Here is a 24,171-nt window from a genome sequence, read left to right on the forward strand (position 1 = left end):
ACAGCCTGCCAGGCTTCTCTATCTATGGAATTCTCCAGGGAAGAATACTGGAGTGGGTTGCCATGCCCTCCTCTAGGGGATCTTCCTGAGCCAGGGATTGAACCCGAATCTCTTATGTCTCCTGCATTGGCAGGCAGGTTCTTTACCAATAGCGCCACCTGGGAAGCCCCTTATATATGCATATATACATATAATGTGTATGTTTTAAAATCAAGATTATGGATATATACATGTAAGGTAAAATAAATAGGACAGTAGCTATCCTCTAGAGAGGGAGAAAGGATATTAAGGGCTTTAACTGTGCCTGTGATGTTTAGTCCTTAACTTGGTGAGTTACGTGAGGGTTTGTTATATTTTCTCTCTCCCTCTTCTTCTTTTTTGTGGGGGGACTGAAATAGTTGATTAAACCACACAAGGGAACAAAAAATAAGAGAAAAATCCCCAAACCAAGAAAACACAAACCTCAAATCAAAATACCCAAGCTTTCTACATTCTCTACCTTCCTAACACACCCAAATAACACCAACCTTAAATGTAATTAAAAAAAATACTGCTCTCTATTTCTATATCTTCCTTACACTCGCCAAAGTAGGGACTTTGTCCAAAATGAGTTTTTTCCCCCCTTCTTGATGACTAGTACTTAGGTCACGTGGGCTATTTGGATATTAGTAGATGACAGTGACCACAGCGGTGACATCAGGAGGAGCAACACGTCCCGAGGAGCGTGGCTCTTCCACCTGCTGCCTTAGGGAATCATTCCTCTGCTGCCCATACATAGCTGACAGCATGTGCTATGGATATGGCATCATCAGGTCCAGATTTTCTTCCAGCTTCTCAAACTGGAAAATATCTATCTGTAATTCTCTTTACTTCCATCAGAGAGAAAGAATTCTAACCTCAAGGCTAGAAGACCGTAACTTCTACCTAGTTGAACCTTATATATTTTTCTTTTTTTATCAGGTGGTGGGGAAGTATGCCTTCCAAACCATTTCCCCATGTTATGTAACAGGAGATCCATTTCTAGGCAGTAACAATGCTCCTATTGAGACAGAAGCCCTGGCACCTACATACATTGCCCTTAATTCACCAGTGCAAAATTTTAGTTAACCCAGAAATACTGCAGGCAGGTGTAAGTTTGCAGAGAAACCCCGACCTTAGTTTAACACAAAGCTGGGGGGGAGATGTACCAGCTCACCCACGCATTTAAATCAACAGGTTTGACACCAATGCCAGGATCTTCTTATGTTTCTTTTCTTCTCTCAACCACTTTTAAGAGCGACGAGAAGTTTTTAGAGCAGCAGAAAACAAGACCTTTCTGTGGTTTGCTCTGTTTGACAAAGGAAGTGGTGTGTGACTCGACTAGGTCAGTGGCAGAAAGCAGGTTTGAGAAGGTTTATAAGGACCAGGCAGGGCTGCTGTGAACCTGGTTTGGACTAAGAATTCTAGGGACCATTGTACACAGGTATGCCATTCAGGACCAGGTTTGCTCTTGGTGTGCCTTGGATGAGTCACGTCACCCCTCTGTGTTCTGGAGTGCTCTGACCTCCAACCTTGTTCTTACCTTCTGTGGGGAATTTGAGAAACTTCTGGACATCATCTTAAGCCTCATGGGTGAGGATTTCCTGGAAGTACAGCTACTATTCTCAATTTGGCAAGTTTATACTTTTCCTGGAGAGAAAAGGGAAAATAATGAAATTAAACTGAGTGCCTACTCTGGTTATAAACTTGACTTTCTCCACCCCCTTCTTCTTTATTATGGTCTTTCTTAAAGCCATTTTTTTGGACAAGCTCAAAGGAAGAAAACAATCGAGGGCCCTTTTAGAACTCAATAAAAATCTTTTGTTTACAGATAGTATGAAATGCTTCTGCTAGTTTTACTCATCTCCTACTAATGTGTGCCCTTAGTCACAGGGGCTAGGAGAAAAGAGAATGGTCACTGGAGCCCAGTCTAATGTATGGGCAGACAACTCAGACCTTATGTTCTACGGATGGGGGAGCAGAAACATCAGCCTCATGCACAAAGCTCATTAGTCAGCCAACAAGTGTTTACTGAATGTCTGGACTGTGCTCAGTGCTGAGTTATGCGCCGAGATCAGTGTGGTAGGATGCCAGCGTGGCCAATGCCAGTCTGGGAGCCAGGAGATGTGCCAATTACTTGATTTTGAAAAAAGACAACTTCCTCCTCCAAGGGCCTCAGTTTCCTTATGTGTAAAATTAGGAGGCTTTTGTGGTTATCCTCAGATGTTGGTTTCATTCAGCTAGAACTGTGGAAGATTCCAAAGCAGGATAACAAGTTCCCCGAATTCCTGGATCTTGAGACGCTTCTAGGGGTGGGGAGACTGCACAATGGCACCGGCAATAATCTCTCTGAAAGAGCACAGCTTGGCCCATCTAAATGTCTAGGTACCTTCCTCTGAGTTGAGGCACATGGCACTAACATGGGTCCCTGCTCTGATGCTCCAGTCATACTGGTTTTCTGCCCTTCCTTGAGTGTACCAAGCTAGAACTGACTCGGGGCTTCCGTACATGCTGGTCTTGCAGGCTTGGGCTTCCTATAGGAATGGTGGGTGGTTCTGCCCTTCTCACCCTTCAGATCTCCTCAGATGTCATCTTCCCTGAGAGGACCACCTTTTATTACTCTCTTTAAAGGTATCCCCATTACTCTCTTTATTTCAACATTCATTTCCTTCTTTGCTCCCAATTTGTAATCACTTCGTTTATTTTTTGTTTGCCTCCCTGTCTGTTAGCTCCATGTCAGCGGGGGTCCTTTTTATTTTATTCAGAACTATATACCCAATTAGAGCCAGACATTCTGGAATGTGACGTCAAGTGGGCCTCAGAAAGCATCACTATGAACAAAGCTAGTGGAAGTGATGGAATTCCAGTTGAGCTGTTTCAAATCCTGGAAGATGATGCTGTGAAAGTGCTACACTCAATATGCCAGCAAATTTGGAAAACTCAGCAGTGGTCACAGGACTGGAAAAGGTCAGTTTTCATTCCAATCCCAAAGAAAGGCAATGCCAAAGAATGCTCAAACTACCTTACAATTGCACTCATCTCACACGCTAGTAAAATAATGCTCAAAATTCTCCAAGCCAGGCTTCAGAAATACGTGAACCGTGAATGTCCAGATATTCAAGCTGGTTTTAGAAAAGGCAGAGGAACCAGAGACCAAATTGCCAACATCCGCTGGATCATCAAAAAAGCAAGAGAGTTCCAGGAAAATATCTTTTTCTGCTTTATTGACTATGCCAAAGCCTTTGACTGTGTGGATCACAATAAAATGTGGAAAATTCTGAAAAAGATGGGAATACCAGACCACCTGACCTGCCTCTTGAGAAACCTATATGTAGGTCAAGAAGCAACAGTTAGAACTGGACATGGAACAACAGACTGGTTCCAAATAGGAAAAGGAGTATGTCAAGGCTGTATATTGTCACTGTGCTTATTTAACTTCTATGCAGAGTACATCATGAGAAACGCTGGGCTGGAGGAAGCACAAGCTGGAATCAAGATTGCCAGGAGAAATCTCAATAACCTCAGATATGCAGATGATACCACCCTTATGGCAGAAAGTGAAGAGGAACTAAAAAGCCTCTTGATGAAAGTGAAAGAGGAGAGTGAAAAAGTTGGCTTAAAGCTCAACATTCAGAAAACGAAGATCATGGCGTCTGGTCCCATCACTTCACGGCAAATAGATGGGGAAGCAGTGGAAACAGTGTCAGACTTTATTTTTGGGGGCTCCAAAATCACTGCAGATGGTGATTGCAGCCATGAAATTAAAAGATGCTTACTCCTTGGGAGGAAAGTTATGACCAACCTAGATAGCATATTCAAAAGCAGAGACATTACTTTGCCAACAAAGGTTCGTCTAGTCAAGGCTATGGTTTTTCCTGTGGTCATGTATGGATGTGACAGTTGGACTGTGAAGAAAGCTGAGCACCAAAGAATTCATGCTTTTGAACTGTGGTGTTGGAGAAGACTCTTGAGAGTCCCTTGAATTGCAAGGAGATCCAACCAGTCCATCCTAAAGGATATCAGTCCTGGGTGTTCATTGGAAGGAATGATGCTAAAGCTGAAACTCCAATACTCTGGCCACCTCATGCGAAGAGTTGACTCATTGGAAAAGGCTCTGATGCTGGGAGGGATTGGGGGCAGGAGGAGAAGGGGATGACAGAGGATGAGATGGGTGGATGGCATCACCGATTCGATGGACATGAGTTACAGTGAACTCCGGGAGCTGGTGATGGACAGGGAGGCCTGGTGTGCTGCAATTCATGGGGTGGCAAAGAGTTGGACACGACTGAGCAACTGAACTGAACTGACATACCCAATTCCTAGTCCACATAGTAGGTCTAAATTTTGTCAAATGAATGACTTGGCAGTTCCACAATTACGAAAAACCAAGGCATCTAGAGTTGTCTTCCCATAAATCCCCTTCTTTGGGGTTCCCTCGGTCAGGCTGGGCTTAGGCTGCACAAACTTCGGTCCCACTGCCTGCTTTCTTCAGATCCACGCCTTTTTTTTCCTCGAGGAAAAGGTTCTTCTGACATCCTGATGTCAGAAGGCTCTTCTCTTCCTCGAGGAAAAGGCTCTTCTGACACCCTCCTGATGTCATGCTGCAGTGACATCATTACCGCTGACCACTGCGTCCCAAGCCTGTCTCCAGGTCCTTTCCCTTAGAAGCCCCCATCCTTCCCAGAGACAACCCCAGCCCCTAACACTCTCTCTGCCAAGAGCCCACACTGCGACGTCATGTCCTCCCGCCCGCGAGGCGATGACGTCAGGGCCCACGGCTGGCGTCACGTGCCCCCCCGCTGGGGGCGGGCCTTGAGGGCGGCGCTTCCGGTCCGTGGAGCCTGGCGGCCAGAGCTGCGGCGGCGGCGGCGGCCGAGACGGGACGATGGCGGGCGGTGTGAGCGAAGCTCGGTTCGCCGGGTTGTCGCTGGTGCAGCTCAACGAGCTGTTGGAGGACGAGGGGCAGCTGACAGAGATGGTGCAGAAGATGGAGGAGGTGAGCCGAGCGGCAGTTCAAAGCGGCGGTGGCGGGGCCTCGAGGGGGGCGCGCGGGGCCGGGGGCCCGCGGCGGGCTGGAGGTGGCCCGAGGCGGAGACGGTCGCGGTGCTTCATGTTGGGTTGAGGAGACTGGGACGAGAAACTGGGGAGGGGGGCTTGAGGTGGGGTTGGGGATGAGGGGACCGAGGCTGGGGCGGAGCTGGGAAAAGCTCTTGGGTGGGACAGAGCTTGCGGGGGCTGGAGGGGTCCTGAGGCGGAGTGGAACGCGGATTAGGGAGCCTGGAAGGGGCATTCGGGATCGTGGAGGGCTGTGGCCGAGTTTGGGGAGGCGAGGAGGGAATTGAGGGACCGAAACTGGGTTGGAATGGGTCGAGGGGACGGTAATCGAGGATTGGGGATGCCTGAGACGGGACTGAGGGGGCGGAAGGTTAGGTCTGGGCAGGGGTTGGTGTTGAGAGAAGGGTTGACGGGTACAGGGAAATAATTACTGGAATCTGAGGATAGGCTTTGAGGGGCTGAGTGGATTAGCTAGATAGGAATCTTAGGAAAGGATCGGGGGTTCCAAGATGGATTTGGGGGCAGTGTCTAGCTAAATCTGAGAGGTGGTTCTGAGATGGGCCTTAGGGGTGGGCAGGCGTCTCCAAGGCTGGGAGACACGGGGCAGCGGACTTACCTAGGTTAAGATCTGATTTGGCCGTTTATCTGAGGGATCCTTAGGGTCAGAGGGCCTGTTCTGGGTCTGACTTCATTTGGAAGGCGTCTTAACCAGTGTTGTCCCGGGGGCTCACCTCCGGTCTTGTGGATTGGCAGGATGCCATGCCCCGCTACGTAGAAGAAGGGAATGTGGTAATTCTAGCATGGTGGCTCTGCCCCACAGTGTCCTTCCTAGCTGGGGCCAAGGAGGATCCCTGAAGTTGTTTTTTAGGAGATAAACTGGAGGTCAGGGGCTGACAGCCCACCCCAACCTCTGATAGTAGACAGGCTGCCTGGTCTCTGCAAGGTGTGCCCCCTGCTGTTTCTGGAGATCTCCCTCCATCCCTTGTAGCAGGGTTTGTTCTCAGGGGTAACTGACTTCGCTCCTGGTGTGCTTTCTTCTGTCCTTCTCCCCCAGCCCTTTTGAACTCTTTCCCCGAAAGTCCCAGCCCTGTGAATCTGGGTCCTCTCCAGGCTGGTAGACCCAGGCCCAGCCAGCTCTCCCCAGCCCACCTCCTGCTTTTGCTCCTTTGTCTCTGAAGTCTGAGCCTTCCCACGCCTACAGGGCCAAGCTTCTCACCCAGAAGCTTGTGTGGGGGCTTTTGGCTTGCTTTCTGCAAAGGGATTGACTGTTCAGCACTGAGCCAGCCCCCTTAAAAGGGGGCTTAGTATGGAGGTTGCACATTCAAAATCACTGGAAAACCCTCAACAGATCATTGTCCGGAGCTACAGAGAGGCCACTGTAGTAAGATGGTATCAGTCTTTCCATTAATCCACCCCTTGTATTCACAGGCTTTGTAACTTGGCACATATAACATTGCTCTGAGATGCAATTCACCCCATTTATGGTCTCCATGTGGCGCTTTCCTTTTAAGAGAAGAATAAGTGACAAAATCCATCTTTCTTGACTGAATGAGAGTTTCATGTCTCCAAAGAAAGAAAATCTTTGCTTAGTTAACTCTGCTTGTCAGTTGCCGGGAGACCTTTTGTTGACTGCCTGCAGGCATCTTTCTAGTTTAATAATAAAATGATAGGTATGTATTTCTAATGTGTAACACTGCCTACAAGTTAATTTTATTATATGTGACTCCCCAGTTTCAGGACAGAGTACTGTAGTTATATTAGTAGAACATTAATAGAAGTAAAGTGCCTTTTAGTGGAGGGAAGATTGTGGAGTCAAGTCAGTCTGCTGACTCAGGCTGTTAGGACAGCTTTACCTGTTCCTCTATCTGAGACACACCGTAAGTTACTATTTAAAGGGAGAGGCAGATTAATCTAGCAGGGTTTTTTTTTGTTTTTGTTTTTTTAGTACAGGTGCTCTTCATGCCAGAGTACCTCATACAAATACTGAGGACCAACCTCTCTTGATTAGGCCACGTGATTAAGTTAAATTACTCAGCAGAGGTTTGTTCTTCAGGGTATAGTGCTTTTATTAAAACAAGGAAATTGAACGTGAAAACCAGACTGCCTTAGCCAGGCAGCTCACCCAGCCATGGTGACCCTTCGAAAGTCCTGTTGCCCTGGACGTGTGTGGTGGGTTTCTGAGGGAAGGGCTGTGATGTGAACAACCAGCATTCTGGCCCTGGCAGTTTCACTCAGCTGCTGATGTTGCGTGTTGGTTTATTTGGGGGTGGCTGTGAGACAGAAGGAAATATTTGTGAAATAGCTTTGACCAGATGGCATGTTTATGATCTGGTGTTAAAGAACATTCGGGCTCTGGAATTATACATTCCGGGCCAGGCCTGGCCACTGCCCAGCTGTGTGACTGCAGGCAGGTCACCTCACCTCTGTGAGCCGCCACTGGGGAAGGGTATGTGGGAAAGAAAATGTACTTCCTAGTTTTATTTTTGGCCGCGCTGGGTCTTGGTTTACACATGTGGGTTTTCTCTAGTTGTGGTGAGCGGGGCTATTCCACTTGCAGTGATTGGACTTCTCGTTGCAGAGAAGCTGCCCACGTGCTTCTCTCATGGGGCACAGACTTTAGGGCACTCGGGCTTCAGTAGTTATGGCACAGGGGCTCAGCTGCCCTGTGGCCTGTGGGATCTTTCGGGACCAGGGATCGAACTTGTATCCCCTGCATTGATGAGACAGATTCTTAACCACTGGACCACCAGGAAAGTTCAATGAAAATACTTCTCAGAGTTGACTTGGGGATTATATTAGAGAGTGCGTGTTAGGTGCTTGTGTGAGTGCTTAGTCATGTCCAGTTCTTTGAGACCCCATGAACTGTAACCCACCAGTCTCCTCTGTTCATGGAATTTTCCAGGCAGGAATACTGGAGTGGGTTGCCATTTCCTTCTCCAGGGTTAGGTCCTTAACATGGTACATATTAATGGTGTTCAAGAAAGAGTAATTGCAGGAGTAATTTGTAGTTCTCTTTTTGGAACAGTTACTGACAATCATGCATATAAGGTCATCCCAACCACATAATGGGGTCTTATTTCAAGAATCTAAAGTAGATTTTTATTTGTTATTAGCCTAAATTTTTTTTTTAGCTTTCTGTGGTTAGTGATTGTCTCAGTAGCTCTAGAATGAGACAGTAAATAGAACAGGACTTTCAGGCGGAGATCTCTTACCCTAAACTGAGGCCTTTTTTTTTTTTTTTTTTTTAATTGGCAGAAGGAAGTGTTTTAAATTGTAGAGTAAGGCTTCTTCAAGCCTGAGGGGCTATTTTGTGGCGACTGCAAAGTGTGGCTAGGTTTTGAAGGCATTCACTGTTAGGTTTAAATAAGCTGTGTATTGTGCTTCACTTACATTGTTTTAATTGTGGCTTCTGAGCTGTAGTCCAGCTGGAAACTAGAGTCAAAAGTGTTGGAGCGGCACACATCCTCATTTTCCCTGCCCGTGGGTTTCTCTTTTCCTGTTCCTCTTGTCTGCATGCAGTTCTCTAAAATGTGGTGTGTCCCTACTGATGGGCAGCTCTTTCCTTTTGCTCTGGGCTGATATTTCTTATGCACACGTTTTTATTTTTATGTCAAGTTATTTTTACTTGGCGGTGGAATGCGCCTTTGTCTGTCTGTCCACATTAACCCCATTGGACTTGCAGGGCACTCCCTTAAAAGGAACCATCGCTCAGGGAATTAGGCAGCTAAACCGGACCTCTTGGGTCATTCTTCCCAGTGTGCTTTCTGAGGAAATGCTGACGAGTTGGTGTTAGCTGAGGATTCACTAAGAATTCAAACTCAGGAACTCTGCTCCTGTGGCAGGTGAAACTGCCCACATGCAAAAACTGAGGATCTGAGAAACAGTTCTGTGGAAACTCAAGAGCCTGGTCTGGAAGAAGCTGTTTCCCTAAGGCGTGTTCTGGGGTGGTTTGTGTGGGGCTGCGAAGCTACTGCATGAATCATAATGGCTCTTTGAAGCGTACGGACCAGGGACTGCTTCCTCAAACAAGCTCTGAACGCTGGTGGGACTGGTTTTTAGAGGCTGAGATGTGAAACCCTTTTGAGTGGCTACTACTGGAGTATGTTTCTATTCCTGTCAGCCAGTCATTAATATATATAAAGGCGGCAACTTTTATGTTTAAATCTTCTCTTCCATGGACCTATGACTTTAACTCTTGAGTAAAACATTACTGTGTCCCAGAATATTTTCTGGAATCCAATATTGGCTGACTCTTTCTTTTTCAAAGAAGGCATCTGGATTTCGTGGAAAGACTATAGCTGCGACTTTGGTGACTTACTTCATTGTTTTCCAGCTCAGTGCGTCCCCTGGAAAGTGAGGACAGTGACCGTGCCTGCCTCTTAGGGTTCTTGTGAGGCTAAGTGGCATCGCAGGTGAAGCTGGTGGAGGGTGGCTCCCTTTCTTTGACGAGATTTTCAGAATTGTTTAGGCTGGCTTACGTGAAATCCGATCCCTTATTTTACTTAATTGCTGTCTACTTCCTCTGTATTGATTAAAAGCGCAGTGGGGGCGGCACAGCACAGAGCCGGCTTTTGTTACTGGCGATGTGACCTTTGGCAAACATTCAGTCTTTCCAGTTGCGGTTTCCTCGTTGAAAATAAAGGGGACAATAACAGCAAGCGCCTCCATAGGGTTGCAGGTGGGCTAAATCAGAAAAGTTGTTGGGATACTTATCATGGTACCTGGCACAGAGTGAACACTGAGTAGACTGTTGTTATCGGCTGTTATTGCTAAAACTAAAAGGCATAATGTCCTGGCTGCCATTTCAAGCCGATTCCGTGTCTGGTCCACGTCTGTGCAGCACCCACCTGTGAGGCAGTGTAAAGGGTAGAAACATGAATAGCGTATAATCGCTGTATTATAACTTAGAGGAGAGATTCAGTGCACAGACATCCACAGCACCAGAGAGAATGGGAGGTGGGGGGCTTCGGATTGGGGAGATGAGACAGATGATGGTGTGGCCGCACAGCAAACTCACGCAGTTGGCGGGCGAGTGCGCCCTGGAAAGTGGTGGCAGCAGCCAGTCTTATGTTGCGTGTGCTGTTTTAGTCGGAAAGTCGTGTCTGACTCTTGGTGAGCCCGTGGGGTGTAGCCCACCAGGCTCCTCTGTCCATGGGATTTCCCGGGTAAGAATAGTGGAGTGGGTTGCCGTTTTCTTTTCCAGGGGATCTTCCCAGCCCAGGCATCAAACCCACATCCCCTGCATTGGCAAACTGGTTCTTCATCACCCAGCCGCCAGGAAAGGCCCATGTTGTGTATATTTTACCACAGTCGTTTATTTTCTTTAGAGGAAGAATAAGAGAAAGGCCACACATGAATTGTAAATAACATTGAATGTTAGATGAAGAGGGGCTTTCTGGCTAGGTTAGGTTCCTACTGCAAGAGATGGACTTTGATAGGCCGGCAAGCTTTAAGAAAATAAATGATGAAATACAGTAATTCCTGTAAGGGTGTGGAATGACACAAGGAACATCTGTGTACCTGCCAGCAGCTTAGGAAGAAAACGCGACCGAGCCAGAGCAAACCCTGTGCTCCATCCCGAGTGTGATTGCCACCCCCACCCCCCCCCCAGGGAGCCACTGTCTTGAATTAGGTATTTATTTCTCTAAATTGTATATTGACAGAAGTGGGGGCTCAGGAAGGCGGCTGAGCCCGGGCACCGAGCAGGAAAGCTCAGGGCAGGTTTCATGACTCGTGAGTTACCAGGTCAGGTTTGCTCGTGTGAAGGGAAGTGACAAGAAAGCTGACGAGGCCGAGAGCCCGGGCAGGAGCTGCGTGGCAACTCACTTGGTAGCACTGAGTTTCCGTGACTCTGGAGCGGGGCCGCGGTGTGATCGGAGGAGCGCCGCAGGAAGGCCATGCTGGCCGCAGTGTGGGCTGGGTTGGCGTGGGGGGTTCCGGAAGACCAGGCGAGAAGAGCTTAGGATTCGAGCCAGAGTTCTGGGGGGGGGAGATGCAGACCAGCTGGCTGAGCCCCTTCCTACTTCCCACCCTCGTGGAGCTGTACCCCGCTCCGCTGCCCACTGAGGGGCCCATCAGCTTTGCCTTCCAAACGCTCTTCCCGCTCAGTCACAGACACACGGCCCCTTAGCCTCTTTTGTGCCTCCTTGGTGGCACTTGACACACATTTTGTAAGTCCTTTGCTTCCCTGTGTCCCTGCCTGGCCCCGGGGTTCCATTCTTTGTGTCCCGGGCACCCTAGCACAGGCCTGGCACATAGGCTGTGCCCAGTTCATGCTCCTGAGTGAGTGGAGCTAGCTGGGCTTTAAGCGAAAGTGAGTAAAAGGAGGGCCCAGAGCAAGCCTGGAGGGGGGGCAGTCCCTGGGGCCGTGGAGCCCGGCAGGGGGACACACACGGCAGTTACGTGGCCTCGTGCAGTGGGCAGTTGACTGTGCGGTTCTGGAGCTCAGGGATACAAATGTGAGAGCTAAGTAACCTCTCCCAAGCACTTGTTGAAATCAAGGCGAACATAAAAGTTTAAAAGGCCATTGGGCTTATCGTCGGTGGGTTGGGAGAAGGAAAGAGGTGCCATGGAGGCGCAAGGAGAAACGGGTCTGATGACTCGACTTTACAGACAAGTCAGCATCCTTTTGAGCTGCTTGTGCTGTACAGACTGGTCAAGAGGAGCCTCAGGACACGTGCAGAATCGAGGTGCTCTTGAGCCCAGTCAGCTCGGTCGTAGATTCGGCTTTATCACAGCGTTTGGCAGGTTGGTGCTCAGGGGATCGTGCCAGGCCACAGTGCCTGGTGTCTGTAACGACCTGTGCGTCAGCCTCTGCTCATGGGTGTGATTGCTGAGGCTCGGAACACGCTGGGGCAAGAGTTCTAGCTGGTTTATCTCCTTCCTCGGCTCCAGGGGGTTTTTACATCCCATCATCATTCAGGAAAACCATCCTACCCAATGGTACAAAGACGGAGGAAAATTCTAGTTTATTCACAGGGAAGAGGGAAAAGAGAGCCATGGGTGGAGCTCTCTGGTCAGTAGGTTACCTTGCAGTGCATGGGGGAAAGCATTTAAACTGTGAGCAATATGGTCCATCGTACCAAAGAGTGTATGTGAAAAGCAGATATTCAGATAGTTGTTACATTACAAGCAGTGCCATAGTTAATGTTCCTTTCCAATCAAATTTTCTATTGTCTCCTAGGTTAGCTAATGGCGCCCTGAGGTTATTTTCATACCGTAGCCCAGGGCCGGCGTTGGCAGGGGGACAGAGTAAGTGCTAATTAACGTTTGCCATCAGAAAGCGGCTTTCCTTAACGCGAGCACAGCTGATGTCGAGGAAGTTTATGCGTTTACTCAACCTTCATGGAGCACCTTGGGGATGTGAAACCACTAAGCCACAGAATTTTCATCTTTGAGGATTGCGCTGGTACACGTAAGCCGATCCCAATGTACCTGACGCAGTAGGGGTGAGGGCACGCCCTAGTGGGAGGGAGACCCGGAGAGCCTTTGCAGGGCTGGGGGTGATCGTCAGGAGTGTTTCCTGGTGATGACTCAGGAGCTGTGATTGCAAAGGTGAGTTAGCCAGGTAAGGAGGGAGAAGGGTTTCCGGGCCCCACAAAGAGAGACACGAAAAAGAAACAGCGGGTGCACAGGACTGTTGCAGGCCTCGCTGGAGGGACCAGGGCAGGGCATGAGAGGACGGGGTCAGAGAGGCCGGTAGAAACCCGATGGTCCCAAGCTTGTGGAAAGGGCTCGGGCTTCACTGTCCAGTCATAGGGAGGGTTTTAAGCCTGGGAGTGGCGCGGTCACACTTGGTGATTCATGCAAATGATTCAGGCAGCCAGAGGAGGATGGATTTGAGGGGGTAAGACCAGAAAGCAGAGGGATCAGTCAGAAGGCTGAAAGAATTTGGAAGAAAAAAATTTTTTTCAGTCAGTCAGAATCTCTTAGCAGGGAACGCTGAACCCAGTGCCCAGTCTGCTGAATCTTGCTTTGCACGCAGCTCAGGTAACGATGCGCTTGGTCTTCTCGGCTTGTCAGTGGCAGATTTTTTACAGGGTGTAGGAGATAACTAGTAGACCCGATTATACACCATCAAGAAATAAATGAAGCTGCTCAAAAAATGGAAGATGAGCGGTTAAGCATAGCGGTTGAGACAGGATTTGGGTCGCTGGGAGACTTTGGACAGGGATGAACCTTCCTGAGTATTGGCTTCCCCATCTTTAAAATGGGAGGATTAAGATAGCATCCTTGAGAGACATTTGGAGGATGAAATAAGACGGTGTTTGTAAACTGGAACACCGTGCATGACAGTTTAAGAAATGCCCAGTAAGTAAAGCTTCAGCAGTTGTTAATGAAGTGGTTGGGGCTATTTGATTCGATGGCTTTTGATGGTGATTACATTAAAAGGGTTCCGTGGTGAAGAAATTTGGGGAATCTGGTTAAATAAGAGGGGTTTTATTTTTGCTTTCCTTGTTTGGTTTCTCTCTTACAGCTATTAATAGCATGTATTGCAATATTTCCCACACTTAATCAGTCTGGTGGGGCTAGGTTCCCTGGGGCATACTTCGGCAACTGCTTATTTAAGGTCATAAATGTAGCCATCTGCTTCCGTGGCCCAGGAGTATGTTTTTATCACAGAGGGCTCTATGGTTACTTGATACGACAATTCTGTCCCATCAGAGGCTGTCCTATTTTCATCTCTCTGTTTGAGAAGGCAAGGAAGTCTATATAGTGTATAAAATTTCTGATCCCAATTGATCAAAGCTTTAAAAATTGCATTTTTAACATTCATATTATAGAAAAACTAAAAAATACAGAACTATGAAGAAGAAATACGTAGTCACGTGTGATACCACCACTCAGAGATAAACACTGTTAAACATTTTATATGTTTTCTTTATGTTTTCTGCTACTGGGATAATTTTGCATGTAGTTTTTGTCTTGTTTTTTATCTGTGAAGTTATGCCCTGAACACTTTCTTATTTTTTGTCAGAAGATTCTTCAATGACATGATTTTAGCGACTTATATTTTAATCATGTGGGTATGCTGCAACTTGGACAGCAAGGAGATCCAACTAGTCCATCCTAAAGTAAATCAGTCCTGAATATTCATTGGAAGGACTGATGTCTGACTCTGTGCAACCCCATAGACGGCAGCCCACCAGGCTTCCCCGTCCCTGGGATTCTCCAGGCAAGAACACTGGAGTGGGTTGCCATTTCCTTCTCCAGTACATGAAAGTGAAAAGTGAAAGTGAAGTCGCTCAGTCGTGTCCAACTCTAGCGACCCCATGGACTGCAGCCTACCAGGCTCCTCTGTCCATGGGATTTTCTAGGCAAAAGTACTGGAGTGGGGTGCCATTGCCTTCTCCGGGAAGGACTGATGCTGAAGCTGAAATTCCAATACTTTGGCCACCTGATGGATGGGAAGAATTGATGCATTTGAAAAGACCCTGATGCTGGGAAAGATTGAAGGTGGGAGGAGAAGGGGACGACAGGGGATGGGATGACTGGATGGCATCAGCGACTCAATGGACATGAGTTTGAGTAAACTCCGGGAGTTGGTGATGGTCAGGGAGGCCTGGCGTGCAGCAGTCTGTGGGGTCACAAAGAGTCTGACATGACTGAGCGACTGAACTGATGCTACAATTATGTGACTAGTCCCTTAGGTACTGGGTTTTTGTTTTTGTTTTTTTGCTTTCATAATTTATATTGCAGTTAACATCTTTGAACATAAATCTATTAAAATATCAACACTTAAGAATGACTTATTTTCAAAAAATTATCTGGTGATTCTTTTTGTTAGAAATTTTATTCCCTGCATCAGTTAAAATTGCAGTTTTGTGTGTGTATGAAATTTAAGTAGAATAACTTAGAGTAACTGATTCTCCTTTGACTAATCCCTTTCTCTATCCACAGACTAGAAAAAAAAAAAAACCCTCGTTATTAGAATAGCATTTTCTCATACTGAACAGAGATGAATAATTTCAGTCATGTGAGAGTAAACGTTATCTAGTGAACTGAACGTTTGAGTCAGGTGTTGGAAGTTCATGTCATGATATATTTTACATGTAAAAGCAAAATCTTCTAAAGATGTAGTCTTAATACACACCCAGATCTTCCTGGAGAGGCGTTTTCTCACCTGCACCTGTGTAAAGACCATCCCAGAAAATTCTCATACATTCTTTCCTTGTAGGTTGTGGTTAAGAGGAGAAGAAGAGGGGAAAACCCCGAAGCTGTCACTAAACAAGTGAACACTTTGGTTGGTTGTGCTGGCAAGGAACTACTAATAAGAAAAGCAAAGTTTAGAAGTTCTGTCTTCCATAGACTGCTTTCTTTTGGGAAAGGGAGGAGGGATCTGGACTTTAAAATTACAGTAGAAGCTATTAGTTGACCTCCCTCCACTTAACTAAAGTGTCCCAGTAATTGGCGCTCTCCAGGCCCTTCATCAGGTACAATGATTGATGCCTCCCCCCATCATGGTCAGATCCCCTGGGCATTTCGGCTCCGACACTGAGTAATTACCCAGAGTCAAGTGTGTTGGCTCTCAGACCTGTTCACTGATTTTATTTGTTATCGTAATCACATGATTTCATTAAATACTATGGCGACTGATGAACCGTGTGTGACAGCTGTAAGCTGGGACTTCCCTGGCTGTCCAAGGGTTGAGACTTTGCCTTCCAGTACAGGGCATGAGTGTTCAATCCCTAGTCAGCGAGCTAAGCTCCCACATGCCTCCATGGCCAAAAAGCAAAAACATAAAATAGAAACCCTGTTGTAACGAATTCAATAAAGGCTTTAAATGGTCCACATCAGAAAAATCTTAAAAAAAAAAAACCTGTAAGCTGAGGGCTAACAGGTGATTCACTAGAGGGAAAAAAGCTAGTAAATTAGGTATGGATTTGATAGGGGGAAATTGAAGATTCCAGAAGGATTCTGCTCTCATCTTGCTTGTCCAGTGTCTTTTTTTAAGTTCCCCCACAGAGAGGTTGTGGTCTGGATGAGGAACTTTTGAAACTTGAGCTAGTGGACCTTATTTCTAAGAAAAGACCTTTGCCTTAAATGAAAAACATGGATAAGATCTGTAAAATTCCAAGTTTTTCGTGAGTCACCACTTTAACCAAACTGCTCAGTTAACCAGCAGCTGAGCTGACTGGTTCTGATAGTATGAAATGAGGGCTTCTCTGTTTCCTGGTTCACCTGCAGTGAGGTTCTGATTCCGTAGGAGTAGGGTGGGTCCAGGTGTGACAAGCCCCTTGCTTTTAGGAGATGAGGGTCAGAGACAGGTAACATTGTGGTCTGTTTGGGTCCCATCTTGCCTTCTGCTCCTCACCCCTCTCTGTCTCCACCCTGAGTCCCCAGGAATTGCAAGGCCCCTGATGCCAGGAATAACGCTTGTTGTTGGCACAGCTGTCCACACAAGTCCAGAAAGTGGGGAGATCTTGTTTAGTTTTCCTCTAAATATTAGGAAGTAAGTCTTCTGGGGAAAAAAAAAAAAGCCCAACAGAACACCCTGGTATGTTGTGCCTGCCAGAAATAGAAAACAATCAAGTTGTGTGTCGCTGAGACCACTAACTTCTTCCCTGGAGCTAGTTTTTTGCATTTCTGTGTTCATTTTTGCATTTAAAGTGAATAACACTCAATTTTTAAGGTGCGAGCCAGCTCCATGTGGAAAGGATTGGTCGAGTCTGCATCCGTCATCTGCTGCTTTCTAAGGACAGCAAGTTTCTGTCAGCAAGAAGGATTTTGGTATCTGCCATCAGAAATAGCTGTCTTTTTTGGTCTAATACATTCTGTTTGAGTGGTTGTTTTGGTGGAACATTTGATAAGCAGCTGGCAAATGTCCTTTCCCGAGTAGGCTGTAGCCTTGGAGATGGTTTCACACAGCCCACGAGACTGTTGTATTTTAGAACAGTTTCAGAATGTTCTCCAGTTCTTTAACTGTATTTTTTGTTTTTTCAGGTTTTTAATTTTGTTAGCATGTTAAACAGTCCAACTCAGCAGCTGTTAAGTTTTTTCATAAAAACTCAAGGAATACTTGGGTTAAATCAAGCCACATTGGGTTGCGTTTGCAAGTCTCCTCTGGGATATTGTAGGCTTGGATTACAGGCTCCTCCTGAGAGGCTGTCTCTAATTGGAAGACTCTGATAAAGTGATTGCATCACTGGGAACATCTTTTCACTGAATGGAAGATGAATTTGGGTGTTCTGATAACCTTTAGTATTTAAGCCTAAACTCAAGTTGCATACAACTTTGGTGAAATCCACCCTAAACTTAATCGGTGAACTAGATCAAGTATAGCACAGCTAAAGGAAATGAGGTTAACCTGGCTGAATGCACGCTGACCTTTTATCACCTAATCCCTAAGCCTGCTGTGTTTAAAGTCTTAATGCAACCTGAACGTTCCTAGTAGGAAGTACAAAGGCTGAGATTTCTTCCGTTCTGTATCTTTGTATTAAAAATAATTCTCTACCGAATTTTATTTATAGAGGAAAAGATCCAAATCAAAATTAATTTCCCACCAGAAGGAACCAGTATGTCTTTGAGAAGGATCAGTCTGGGTTGGGGGCCCCATGAGTACAGATGGGTCTGGGACATCTTGTTTCAGCAGAGAGCAGGGCAGCTGTCAGGGCCGGGGGGGGTGTCAGCCTGAGAGCCGGCTCGAGGTGTCTCCCACTGGCCGTGAACAACTTGAGCACTGGAAAGATTAATGACGACAGCTGGTTAAAAATCTGTTACCTAATAATGGTACCTCCAGAAAAAAAGCCTACTGGTTGTTTTTAGAGTTTACTGGAGCACTAACTCAGCCTTCTAAAAGTGGTTTTAAAAGTGGAGGGGTGGTGAAATCACACATTCATCCTGCTTTTCCTATATCAGTTATTTCAAATACTCAAACAGATGAGGCAGAATGCTCATAGAGGAATGCAGGCCGATCCATACAGAAGGTGAAATTAAAGAATTTTTAGTAAGTGTAGTTATGGCATTGTAGTTAGAGTTAATAAAAGTTCTTGTGCCATTTTAAGGGTGAAATGATACTATGCCGAGATTTGCTTTAAAATACATTCCCTAAAGTGAGGAGTACAGGCAGATGGAACGCAATCGGTAAATGTTGCTGATTGTCGAACCCGGGAGAATGGCACCCAGGGATTCATTATATTTAGCCTTTGCTTTGCTTTGTGTTTGAAAATATAAAAAAAATAAATAGACATAAATAGGGGAATTTAGATGGTTATTGGCACTTAGAGACGTGGTGGTAGACGTATAGACTGGCCTCTGTGTGGGAGGGTGGATTCTGTGGCACAGTCGATGGCCCGATCATGCAGGAGACGCTGGGGCTGAACATCCTCACGCTGAAGGTTGCAGGTCCGGAGCTCCTTCCCGGAACTTTTGTCTGCGGTGGTCTCTTCAACCTTCCTAAGACTGAATTTCCTTTTTCCCAAGTAAAATGGGAACAGATTTGTCTCACCCTCACCAAGAGGGTTAAATGGAGATAATACGTGACGAGAAGGTGGCACAGCGCCAAGCGTGCAGTGGGTGCTCAGTGAATGTTGGTTGCACATTGAACAGGTGCTGGCGAGTGAAGCTTTCCTGTCACCACCGATAACTCATCTTAAATCTTTAAATTCACATCTGTTTGACTCCCCCCCACCCCCCACTTTTCCTCCCCGGGGCCTTTTATTTGGAGAGCAGATGCAGCCGGGGCTGCAATGCAGAGTGAATGGTGCCCTCTGGAGTTGGGTGGTGTTCAGCTCCCATGGCCTGTCTCCAAGGGGGTCTTGATGCGGAGACTGATGCTCAAGAGGACAGACTGTATTCTGGTTGTCATCTCTCCCAAGCTTGGCACGTAATGGTGCTTCTTAAGTATTTTTTGAATGAATGAATGAAATGAGCCAACCACTGTGTTGAAACATGTTTTGGTGGCTCTCATGATTCGTAGTCTAGGTACTGGAGTTTGTGAGTGACTAAAAAAAAAAAAGATATGTGAAATAAGTGGCTTCAATGGCAACCCACTCCAGTGTTCTTGCCTGGAGAGCCCCAGGGACGGGGGAGCCTGGTGGGCTGCCGTCTATGGGGTCGCACAGAGTCGGACACGACTGAAGCGACTTAGCAGCAGTAGCAGGCCATCACAATCATAACGTTACTCCCACATTTTAATAGGGTTTCCAGGAGGGCTGACTTTGAGCTGAAGAGAAGGGGTTGTGTGAAGCTGGCCGGTGTCTGATGAGTCTGCAGATGCGTGTTGCGTGTCTGATGTCTGCGCCGTGGCAGGGGTTTTTCTTCACCGTCGTCATCTCAGCGTCCTCCCTTTGCGTCTCCCTCCCAAACTGTTACACTCCTGGCACACATAGTTTCGCCTGGTTGTTTGTAATAATGAGCATTTATCTGTGACATTAACTGTTTAAAAATGTATTATAAACATTCAAAGAAGCTAATTTTCAGAACAGTTTGGCAAGGTTTTAACAGCTGACGGGCAGTGGCCCAAGGCCACAGCAGTCAGGAGTCCTCCAGATCAAGCAGGACAAGCATTTAGCGCTAGGTGGTGGTGAGCTGGGTGCCGTGCCACGTTCTGGGCAAGGGGGCGTGAACACGACACAGTTCTCTTCAGGGGCCTGATATTCTCATCAGAAGGCTGAGCATGTGCTTTTCCCGAGATGGTGTACATCTCGGGAAAAGCCATTCCACTTCTGTGTGTCGGGCCTTTGGCAAGATGGGGCACTCAGCTTGGGGGGCGGGGATGTAGACCCCCCAGGGCCGGTGAGAGACTGGCCACAGGTGTGCCGTCCCACCTCCAGGCCTGAGGGATGGAGCAGCCTGTGGAGAACGAGGGAAGGAGCAAGAGGGCTGCTTTGGATGAGGGTGGTGGCTGAGGTCACCTACAGCCACCCCAGAGGGAGGGGGCCCAGAGAACCCCTCCTCCTCTCAGGCTCCTCGCACCCTCAGTTCCCATCGCTGAGTCCAGCTGCAACCAGAAGGCACGTGGTGGCTGTGGTTCAGCCAGGCAGCCCCCTGGGACCCAGAGCAGGACGGAGAGTGGATCTCGAGGGGAAATGGAAGTTTCCAGCCCTGGAGTCATTTCCTGTGGACGCCATAACACATCACACAAACTCGGTGGCTTAAAACAAGAAAACTTACACTCTCACAATTCTGGAGGCTGGAAGTCCAAAATCAGGGGTGTCCACGCTCCCTGCAGAGTCTCTAGGGGAGAATCCACGCTTAGCCTCTTCCCACTCCTGGTGTTGCTGGCTCCTTGGCTTGTGGCCGCATCACTCATCCCCGTCTCTGTCTTCTCTTGGCCTTCTCCCCTCTACATCTTCTCCTGTATGTGTTTCCTACAAGGACATTTGTCATTGGATTTCGGACCTCCCACATAATCCAAGGTGATCTCTTTATCTTCAGATCCTTTACTTAATTACATCTGCAAACACCTTTTCCCTGAATCAGGTCACATCCCCAGGCTCCAGGCATTAGAATGTGACATTTCTTCTTGGGGACCGCCGTTCAGCCCACACAAGCCCGTCACTCCCGGGAGTTGTGACTCAGTGGTAGTGTTAGCGTGACTTGGTTTCATTTGTCTTCAGTCAGTTGGCGCTCTGTGAGGGCAGGGTCTCTGCCTGCTTGTTCACCCATGTCCATCGCCTACCCTGCCCAGAGCCAGCGTGGAACAGTGCCTCATAAAATGCTTTTTCAGGTGAATGAATAAACAGATAAATAAGCACAGCGAACTGCAACGCAGAGTAAAACCAGAGGTGTGCTCAGTGAGGCCACAGGAAGGAGCCCAGATGTCACTGCATGTTACGGGGAAAGCCAGTTCAGGTGTACCAGCTGGGCCTCTGGCAGGACAGGGGGCACTCGGCTTAGGGGACTCCAGGGGTGTTTAATAAAGGGGTTCTTTACAAGGAGGTAGTGGGTGTAGACCCCCCGGGGCTGGTGCAGTTCACCGTGGGGTCTCACACTTTTAAGTGGATGGATTGAGTGGCGTGTAGGTTATGCCTCATGCTTGGCGATCCGAGAGTGAGAGTGTGGCTTTTTGAGGCCAAAAAGAGGCTGAAAGCCATGGCCAGAGCAGGGGTCTGAGGAGAAGGGGGCGCCAGGCTGGGAGCAGCGTGAGCAAAATTGTTGGCAGGGAGCATTTTATCTGCCAGACAAGACGTTTGCTCGTTAAATAAAATGGGATCATTGATTGCATAAATACTAGGCCTTCTGAGCGTGGCGGTAAGTAAGAAGGCAGGTGTGTGTTTTAAATATTTACTTATTTACTTTGCCTGGTCAGGCCTTACTGGCCCCACGAGAGAGCTTCGTTGTGGCGCGTGGGCTTCTAGCTGTGACACGGGCTCAGTAGCTGCGGCTCACAGGCTTAGTTGCCCCAGAGCGTGTGGGGTCTTGGTTCCCTGACCAGGGACTGAACCCCCGTCCCCTGCGTTGGAAGGCGAATTCTTAACCACTGGACCACCAGGTTTATCCCAAACCTGTGTTGTTATCTTAGTTCCCAGCACAGATTCTGAGTCCTTCCTGGCTTTTGAGCATTTAAAGGACTTCTAATACGACTAAGGATTTCCATCCATTTCGTTGAAATTTGCTAACATAATTCAATAATGTCATTGACTTTGTTACGATAAGGATTATATAAAGTGGGAGGAAGGACCACTCTGTGAGTATTTTTCCATAAAAAGGTTTAGCTTGGAAACATCAGCAGGTGTACCCACCGAGTGTTCAGGAAGGAGCAGGTGTAGTTGAAGGGGCCGACCAGCCAGCTGGAATCCGAACTTCCCACCGGAGAAGCATCTGGTTTAGAAGATGTGGCCTCACTGCCCCCCGAGCCCTGACCCAGCTCAGGACAGCGGGGCACAGGCCGGTTCCCGGGCTGCCCCCAACGCCTCTCGTCTGTAATACCACTCTTGTCGCCCAGAGGGGAGTTTAGATCTGTTTTCTTTCTTAACCAACTTCATTTTTTACCACACTCCTTCAGATAAATAATGACCTGAGCATCTGAGGTGGCGGGTGGATTCTGTGAGAATGTCCTGTGGTGATGTGTGAGCCCCCACGAGAGGGGAGCACCACTCGGCCTGGACAAGCGCGTGGGAAAGACCTTCGTTGTTTTATTTGCTTTAAACAAAGGCAGCTTCTCTCTCTAGAGCCTCTGCCCCTCTGGTTCTATTAATATCTAACAGCTTTTTTTTTTTTAATTAAAGCATAACTTACTGTAAATTTATACATACTTATTGCAGTGATTCACACATTGTTTACAAGTAGAAAGAGGAAAGTTAAAAAAAAAGTCACACCCTTGAGAGGTCGCTGTAGGCTGCGGCTGACCATCCTTTCCGACAGCCCTGCTCACAGATGAACCGATGGGCAGAAGTCACTGTATAAATCGAACTTAACTGTAAATGCTGCCATCACACATCTCAGTTTTCTTTGATTTTGAACAGAAAAGGAAAAGGAAACTGAAGTGAAACTGAGCAGACATATAAAAATGTTTCGTTACCACAGAGAGATTATTTCCTGAAAAGATTTCTCTATGGTTAAGAAAAAGGATCATGAGAAACCATCAAGAGGTTGGAGAGCCTGTTTTCAATTTCAGGGTCTGTGGCTCTGCGCGGTGGGCCTCTCCCGGTGTCCTCGGGTCTGTAGGACAGGAGGTTGAGAGTTGGATCGTCCCATCACCCAGGGTGCTGCTGCTTCAGCCTTGCCGAGTGTGGCTTGTCCGGTCCCCCGAGTCCTGTCCCCACCTTTGCTTTGCAAATGATAGAACAAGGCTGGCCGCTTCCTCCCAGCTTTCCTCAACTGGGATGATGAAGAGGAACATCAGGGAGGAAGGTCTTTCCCTACCCACGGTTGTATTGGAAGAGCTTTGTCAGAGGCTGAAGAAAGGGGCTTCTCCCCACCTCAGCCACTGTCCTCGCCACCAGTCTCCACAGTACTGCCCACCCCCACCCCAGAGAGCACTGCAGGTGTGCCTTGGAGGCCACTGGAGATTTTCCTGATGTTCATGTAAAAACATCTGAACACTTGGGGATGGAGAGAAAACAGCCAGCTTAACAGTCGTCCCTGCGGGTTGAAGTTTTAGTTTGCCTCCGTGCATCCTGTGTGTGACTTGTAGCCGTGAGTCTGACCTGACTTGGGTCCCAGGAAAATATGCTCTATTCATAGACATACTTTAGGGCAAAGCTGTGAGGCCGGATGCTTTGCTGGATATTGGGATCACCCAGGGGCTTTGAAGACACTCCAGAACTGGTCTGGGTATGGAGGATTTGTGAACACCCCCCTTCCCTCCTAGGTGGTTTAGTGGTAAAGAATCTGCCTGCCAGTGCAGGAGATCCAGGAGACGTGGGTTCGATTCCTGGGTTGGCAAGATGCCCTGGAGAAGGAAACGGCAACTCACTCCAGTATTCTTGCTGGAGAATCCTATGGACAGAGGAACCTGGCCGACTTCAGTCCATGGGGTCGCAAAGAGTCAGATATGAATGAGCATGCACACTCCCCATCTGGGGACTCGGTTGACACAGACAGCCCCGCTGTAGGGTAGCCCTTGGAGGTGGTGGCGCTTGACAGTGCTCTGAAGACGGGAAAATTCCTGATCTGATCACCCTTAGATCCAGGCTGAGTGAGACCATCCGCAGAGGGTCTTGGGACCCACAAAGTCTAAAGAGCTCTTTTAAGGGAGCCCATCTGTTGCATAAAGGATTTGGGGCATCAAGCACAGCTCTTTTTTTTTTTTTTTTTTTTAACTCTGTGGTTTTTTTACCCACCTCGTTTGCCAGACCTGGCCTCACGTGACTGGCCTTTTAGGGGGTGAGAGCGTCTCCCTGCTTCATTCAGCAGATCCTTGCTGAGTGGCGCTGTGCGCTGGGTGCTTGGCGCACCACGGACGACAGGACCTGTCAATGCTCTAGAGGGGTTGACAGCGAGTGGGGATACGGACATAGTGCTCGCTGACTTTCACTAGAGGTAGGGAAGAAACAAGGCACTGGGACAGGGGGTGGCAGAGAGGACAGTTGGGGGGGCCTCTGTGGACAAGGCGCTAAGCTGGGGCTCGTGGGCAGAGCTTGATTGGCTCTCGGGACTGGCGGGACAGGGTGAGTGAGGGCCAGTCACCCCAGGGCTCAGAGCTCAGGGCAC

The 24,171-nt window shown here is 47.8% G+C and overlaps 1 protein-coding gene across 4 annotated transcripts in view; it reads left to right on the top strand.

Annotated features, from left to right (window-relative positions):
• Positions 1-4,868: 4,868 nt before the first annotated feature.
• Positions 4,869-24,171, top strand: part of VPS37B (VPS37B subunit of ESCRT-I) — a 31,428-nt gene continuing 12,125 nt past the window's right edge. Inside the window, exon 1 of one of the 4 annotated variants that reach the window (XM_086347464.1) lies at positions 4,869-5,014. In XM_086347464.1, coding sequence (XP_086203590.1) covers positions 4,904-5,014 — 111 coding nt within the window. In that variant the 5' untranslated portion in view covers positions 4,869-4,903. Of the gene's footprint in view, positions 5,015-8,299; positions 12,488-16,267; positions 16,341-24,171 lie in introns of those variants that run through there. The other 3 variants (XM_086347467.1, XM_086347465.1, XM_086347466.1) reach the window with 3 other exon arrangements.

The sequence above is a fragment of the Bos grunniens genome, chromosome 17 (genome assembly GCF_055505025.1).
Source record: "Bos grunniens cultivar Pamir isolate PY7600 chromosome 17, Bosgru_T2T1.0, whole genome shotgun sequence".
NCBI classification, from domain to species: domain Eukaryota; kingdom Metazoa; phylum Chordata; class Mammalia; order Artiodactyla; family Bovidae; genus Bos; species Bos grunniens.